This window comes from the organism of the source record quoted next, unplaced genomic scaffold (genome assembly GCF_019419815.1).
Source record: "Pyrus x bretschneideri cultivar Hongxiangsu unplaced genomic scaffold, Pyrus_bretschneideri_v1 Contig27, whole genome shotgun sequence".
Lineage (NCBI taxonomy): Eukaryota > Viridiplantae > Streptophyta > Magnoliopsida > Rosales > Rosaceae > Pyrus > Pyrus x bretschneideri.
Window position 1 is genome coordinate 5553847 of NW_025999579.1, and position 6978 is coordinate 5560824.

The 6978-nt window shown below is 36.5% G+C and overlaps 2 protein-coding genes across 2 annotated transcripts; both read left to right on the forward strand.

Annotated features, from left to right (window-relative positions):
• Positions 1-3178, forward strand: LOC125479002 (squamosa promoter-binding-like protein 12). The gene is made up of 5 exons (XM_048587950.1): positions 1-31; positions 357-537; positions 753-946; positions 1045-1519; positions 3031-3178. The coding sequence occupies exons 1-5, from the start codon at positions 1-3 to the stop codon at positions 3176-3178; spliced, it is 1029 nt and encodes a 342-aa protein (XP_048443907.1).
• A 2291-nt stretch (positions 3179-5469) lies between these two features.
• Positions 5470-6725, forward strand: LOC103950045. The gene has a single exon (XM_009361197.3). It carries the CDS (start codon positions 5577-5579, stop codon positions 6489-6491), a length of 915 nt encoding a protein of 304 aa, XP_009359472.2. The 5' UTR covers positions 5470-5576; the 3' UTR covers positions 6492-6725.
• The last annotated feature ends 253 nt before the right edge of the window (positions 6726-6978 follow it).

A 6978-nucleotide genomic window follows, 5' to 3' on the forward strand; every position in this document is an offset into this window, starting at 1 on the left:
ATGAAGTCGAACAACTCGTGTACCCAGCAAGGTAAATATTTTCTTCTGCTTCCTTTCATTTGCTGCGATTTTCACATGGATCTTGCTTGTTTTTTGGTTGTGATTTGATTGAAATGGTCATCTGGGTCTGTTTTTATTTGATTTTTGGAGCTGGGTTTTTGTTCTTTTGGGATTTAGTTTGGTTTCTCTGTTGAAATGTGTTGGGGGTGAGTTGGATTTGCAGTGAGTGAGTTCTCTGGGTTTACATTTTTATGTTCAAAATGAAATTAGGGTTTTCTAGATTTAGGGGTTTTGTTGAGTTCTTAAATTAAGGTGAAATTGTGTGTGTGATGTTCTTGTTTTTGGTGGGGTTTTAGTGGGAATTTGGGAATTTGGGACTACTTCAAACCGTGCAGTTTGTCAGGTGGAGGACTGTAAGACTGATCTTAGCAATGCCAAGGATTATCACCGGAGGCATAAGGTCTGTGATATGCATTCTAAGGCAACTGAAGCGCTGGTTGGAAGTGTTTTGCAGCGGTTCTGTCAACAGTGTAGCAGGTTGGTTCCATCCTATTGTTATTCATTATTTGGTTGAAACATTTCCCTGATTTTCTTGAATTAACTTGAAATACAGAGTTTGGTTGTGTAAATTTTTTTGTCATGCGTTTGTTTGTTGTCCGTGGCTGTTCATCAATCTTCTTTTGGTATTGTTGAGTTCTGCAGAAGTTTTCTTTTGTTGAATTAAATGTAACGGGGTTAACACTCATGGACAGGTTTCTTTTGTTCATCAATCTTCTTCAAGAGTTTGATGAAGGGAAGAGAAGTTGCCGTAGGCGTTTGGCTGGCCATAATAGGAGGAGAAGAAAAGCACATCCTGATACTGCAGTTAATGGAGGCTCTTTAAACAATGAAAGCGGAAGCAGTTATTTATTGATTAGCTTGCTGAGAATACTCTCAAATATGCACTGTAAGTACTTGCCTTATTCATTGTACACTTCTGTCTTAGTGAAGCATTCTATCTCAGACTTATTTGAATCCACATATTATGCCATATATAAATTGCAGCTAGTAGTTCTGATCAAACAAAGGATCAGGATGTCGTATCTCATTTGTTGAGGAGCTTAGCCAATGTTGCTGGTACGGCTGATGGAAGAAACATATCTACATTGCTGCAGGGATCTCAAGGTTTATTTGACAGTGGGACATCTGTCCAGACTGCACTAAAGGTTCTAGATATGAATGCTGGTGTTAATACTGAGGACCCTTTAAGGTCTAAAGGACACTGTCCGATACTACCTGCGTCAAGAGACAGTTCTGAATCCAAATCAGTTACACCGGAAGCTGCAAGTAGAAGGTTCCAGTTAAATGACATTGATTTAAACAATACATACGATGATTCACAGGACTATGTAGAGAACCTAGGGAATTCTCATGTTCCTGCAAGTCCAGGCACTGCATCTCTTGGTTTTCCTTCATGGATGCAGCGTGATTCTCATAAATCAAGCCCACCTCAGACAAGCGGGAATTCAGACTTAACTTTGTATTTAGTTCTGTACAATTTTTTTTTTCTTTCAAACAACTAAAAAAAAAAAAAAAGAAAAAAAAAGGGACCCGTGGACCCGGCCCGAACCGGCCCGTTCCAATCGGGCCGGGTAATGTCCGGTTCTTATATTAAAAAATGTAATCCTCGGCCCGGCCCGGCCCGTTCTCTTTGAACTTAGGTCCGGTCCGGTCCCTTCAAAATTGGGCCCGGCCCGGCCCGTGCCCAGCCCTAACCAGAACCCAAATCTTAGCCTAGTTTGATACTGAGATGATTCTGAAAAAAAAAAAGGCTATAAAAAAAGCTGGGAGCATTTTTATGTTTGGTAAATATTCAGCTTCAGTTTTTTTCACAGTTTTGGATGAAAAAAAAGCCAAAAACACAAAGCTGCAAAAACCAGCTTTGAAAAACCAGCTTTTTTTTCACATTTGTTTTACATAAAAGTTTATTAAACACTATAATACTTTTTTTTTTTTTTTTTTCAAAAGCACTTTTACAAAAAAGTTTACCAAACACTCTGCTGTTTTATTTCATAACTGCTTATTCTCACAGCACAACAGAAGTAATTTTTTTTTCAAAGTACAACAATAACAAATCAGCCCTCAGTTATATGCATCTTATCTTGAATATTGGAGTGAGAGCACACATATTGTGTTGATGGCGAGATGATAGGGGAGTTGATTGTGGGGAATGATGCTGGATAGGAGAAACAGAAAGTGTCAAAGAGAGAGACAGAGAGGTTCGGGATGGTTATGATTACATATAGGTAAGACTTAAAAAAAAAAACAAAATTTGGTTGTGTGAAATTACATTTCTGTTTCATATTTCTTATTCATGTTATGTTTTAATTAGATGGTTAAAGTGGTAATTTTATAGAATTTTGATTGACAATGTGTGTTTTATTAATTAGTAGAGATAAATAAATAAAAACTTATGTATATTATTAACTTCGGTTTGGTATTACCAAACATACAACGATGAGGTCCCAATTCACCAAACTTTCAGGATGTTTTCGGTTTATGGTTACTGAATGGTTATAAGTTTTTTTTTTGGGGGGTCGGTTTCAGTATGGTTCGGATGCGTTCCTTTTTTTGGTTTTTTCTTTTTTTTCCAGCCTTACAAACACTTCCTGACGTTTCAAAATCTTTTCACAAACCCACTTACTATGGCAAAAAACCCTACCAGACGTGAAAAAATGGTGGAAATACCAAAAATAGAAACCCTTGACCCAAAAAAAAAAAAAAAGAAACCCCTAATGTGCCAAGCATCTAAGAATTTGTAGTTACTTTTTTTTTTTCTTCTTTCCCTTCTTGTGTTAAAATCAACAGTGTTTTCTCAATTAAAAAAATCAACAGCAAGGATAAAACACACAATCGCAAGAAAATTGAAAATTCAATGGGCAAACAACGTGGTATGATTCTCTAGCTTTCTTCTAATTTTCTCTTTTCCTCTTATGCTTGTGAGCTTTGAAAAATTGAATTCTTCTTTTCTTCTTTTTTTCGCCAACTCAGAAGGGTCGCGCCCGTTGGTCTCCTGGCGTGGAAGGACTGGCGAATGGACTCAGCCGTGATCGCTGTCGTAGTTGAAGATTCCGATGAAATCTTAATGATGGAATTTATAAAAGAAAAAGAGGCAAATTCAATTTCCTGTAATTGTTAGAAAAAAGAGAGACATGATTATTAATTTGATTTATTTCAATTATGAAGATTGAAATGAGTATGTTGGAAACATAGAAGGATTCTCTACCCTCCTAATCTTTTTACTCTTCCATGTTCTCTTATTTAAACGGTCACAGTTAAATCACGTCAACATCTTATATTTATTTTTTAATAGAGATAATAAGACAAAGAATAATGTGTGAAATGAAGAAATAAAAAGAGATGGAAATAGAAGAGTAGAAAGTCTTGCACCGTTGGAAACGCCCTCCCTTCCTTTGTCCTCTCTTTCACATGCAGGAAAATCGGAACTAGTTGTTTAAAATAATGGATAAAACACAAAAGATAAATAGAAAGACATATGTCATAACAAGAACGAACCGCTGTATCTGTTAAGGGACAAAATTATGGGTTTTAGTTTGGAGAAACGATAGAATTTGTGAAACAATGCATAAACCCAGAAAAACAAATGAATATATATATATATATATATATATATATATATATAAAATAGATTTTCCTTTTAAAATAATTTTTCAAATATACCATTGTGTTTGATCTTGTCTAATATGCTGAGTTGCCAAAGCATGGCCTGTCTGCTTCATTCAGTATTGAGATTGTTGTTATTCTATTTCGTAGCACAATATTTATAAAGAGAGCAGTAGAGAACATATTATTCCTAATTGGGATAGCTATGAGGGTACTTTTCATATTAAAATTATTTTATACTAATGTCAACGTCAGATTAATGAAATCTTAACGAGTTTGTGAAAAGATTTTGAAACGTTAGGGTAATTTGTGTCACATTTGAAACAGAAGGGGTTTTGTAAAAACTAGAAAAATCTTAAGAGGTGTAGATGTAATTAATCCCTATAAGTACTATTATTTATGTCTTCAACTTGTATTATAACATGCGAAATATTATATTTTTTTAAATTATAAAAAATAACCAAGGAAAACGTAATACTCATTTCACTAGAATATTAGACTAATACTATTTTTTATTATTATTTCATTAGTATTGTTAGGTAGACTAAATTTATAAAAATTTGCAAGCTAAATGCATGTCACTAATAAGAAATAAGTACGTTAATCAACAACACAATAATAATCCAGCCATCAACTTCTATGTACAAAATTTTCTATGGGTAATACTAGGAAGACTAAATTTGTAGGCACTTGTTAATTAAATGACATGGAAGTTGATGCTTGGATTATGACTTAAACATTGGTAACCTTGGACATTCTATTGGCGACTTATCATTTAGTTTGCAAATTTTGTCTATAAAATTAGTCTCTCTCATATAAATTTAGTCTCTCTACCATTACTAATTTTGTCTACACATTTAATCTTTTTAAGTAAACACCAATAAAAATAAGCACGCTAATCAACATTTAATTAAATAAAAATTTACTTAATTTACAAAGAATAATGTTATTCATACCATGTTTTTGTACCACAATTTCATATTACTTTAGGTGACATCTGATGTGGACAACTACATCATTTGAATTAATCAGATTTTTAAATTTGGTTCATTATTTAATAAACTAATAATTAAGAAAAACTAGTTAATTAAATCAATAGTGTGGTATACAATGCCTCTTTCTCCTTTATTTCCTTGAGTTTTGCTAATTTGTCAAATGATATGGCTATTCACATCAGATATCATCTAAGATTAGGTAAAAATGTTACTCATTTACAAAACAATAATGTTATTCTTACTACAATTTTATATCACATTTATTTACTATCTTAGATGACAGATGAGATGGATAGCCACATCATCTAAATTAATTAGCATTTAATCAAAATGTTAATCAATAATTAATAAAAAAATTGTTAATTAAATGATGATTGTGGTATACGAGGAGTCTTCGTCTTCCACCTAAAATTATTTAAATGTTTTAATTAATAAAAAGATTGTTGATTAAATGATGATTGTGGTATACGAGGAGTCTCCATCTTCCACCTAAAATTATTTAAGTGTTTTAATTAATAAAAAATTGAAATTAAATGATGTAGCTTGTCTAACTTATCTGTCACCCAAGATGATAGAGAAATATAATATAAAATTATGGTAATAATAACATTACTCGTTACAAAACTTTGTCCTATCATTACCCTTACCCTTCTTTCACTGACAAATTTGTCGTTCACGTGGCCCCGCCACACCGTAACGCCACGTCTCAGCTCCCATCCAATCACCTGCCCGTGCTTTTTGGGTAACTATTGACACACGTGTCTTCATCCATACGTGTCTACCTCCTCGCTGTTATAAATCCCACCACCTCCATTCTTCAGCAATCGGCGTTTGAGTGCAAGAAAATAAGAGAACCCTGACGCGTTAGAAAGAAAAACACTGGAGTTATAGCCAAAACGAAGAGAAGAGAGAAGAGATATGGACGGAAGAGGCGGCTGTTGCATAGCGAGGTACGGATATGGTAGCGGCGGAGAATATGACATGTCGAAGGTGGACAGGATAATGTTAAAGTTCAGACCGATCGCGCCGAAGCCGGTCAACGGAGGAGGATCAACACCGGAGAAGGGTGACTTGTACGTTAAGAGTGGGAGGGGGAGAGGGAAAAGATCACGGTCTGTGAAGTCAGGGCGCAAAGCGGTAGTTGACCCAAATGACAAAAATAAAAATAAAAGAAGGAGATCGTCGAAGGCGGAGGAGGAAAAGACGGTTGTGACGCTGCCTCTGTTGCCGGAGACTCCGGAACCAAAGGAGTCTTCTGAGGAGAGAGAAAGGAACTCCTGCTCGAGTTACTCATCCACCACGTGGATGAGTTTCGATAATAATAATTCTACTTCTACGACTTCTCCGACAAGTCGTATAAGTAAGGTGGTGGCGGCGAAGGTGGTTGGGAAATCGTGCGTGACGGTGGACTGCGTGACGGATACGTGGGTGGAAGGGGAGGGGCTAGGGTGTACGGACGGGGAGAGGAGGATGAACCTGGAGAGGGACACGTGTCCAGGGTTTATTTCCGACGGGACGGGGAGGGTGGTGTGGACGAATGGGGCGTACCGGAGCATGGTGGGGCAAAGGGAGGGGGAGATGATGGTGTGGCTGGTGATGAACGAGAAGGCAGCGAGGGCGGTGGGAGCGATGAGTAATTATACGGCGGCGTTCACGTGCAGGGTGAGGGTGCAGTACAGTGGGTGTGGTGGTGGGACGTCGGCAGGGGATTGGAGCTCGTTGACGCTGCCGTGTGACGTTTGGAGGATGTTGGGTGGTGGGTTTGCGTGGAGGCTGGATGTAAAGGCAGCTCTTTCTTTGGGTGGTTGTAGTAATTTTATCAGTGCCGTATGAGTAAGTGACAGAGAGATCAACTAATTAATTAAAGTTTGCTTTGCGTTTTAATTAGTTACTTTCAATTAATAATTGTGAATATTTTGGGCACTTGACATTTTGAAATCCTTACTCTAAGCTCTCTGTGATCTGGGCGTTTTTTCGTTAAATCGAACATGTAGTGGGAAGCGAATTTGAATGTTCGAATATCATGTATCTTGTTCTTCATGCAATCAAAGAACATCATCTTGTGCACATTTGGTGTTGGATTTTGGTTTTGATTTCTGTTTACAGTTTATTAATTATGTTGTTGCACGTTACATGAATGGATTGTAAGGAAAGACTAATTAAGTTTGGACTAGGCGTTGGGTTTGATTTGGAGGGAGAGAGAAAGCGTTATGAGAATTCTTAGATGCTACTGGAAGTAACATTGATGTCGTGTATAGTGTCTTGGTAAAAACTCGTATAAGAAATACCCCTGTTAAGAGATATGCAATTAACATGGGTG

Excerpts from the sequence above, each read along its gene's own strand:
- LOC125479002 (XM_048587950.1), top strand. The coding sequence starts at position 1 with ATGAAGTCGAACAACTCGTGTACCCAGCAAG. Across the intron at positions 32-356 it reads CAACTCGTGTACCCAGCAAG|TGGGAATTTGGGAATTTGGG; the intron begins GTAAATATTTTC and ends GTGGGGTTTTAG. Across the intron at positions 1,520-3,030 it reads GGGAATTCAGACTTAACTTT|AAGGGTCGCGCCCGTTGGTC; the intron begins GTATTTAGTTCT and ends TCGCCAACTCAG.
- LOC103950045 (XM_009361197.3), top strand. The coding sequence starts at position 5,577 with ATGGACGGAAGAGGCGGCTGTTGCATAGCGAGGTACGGATATGGTAGC.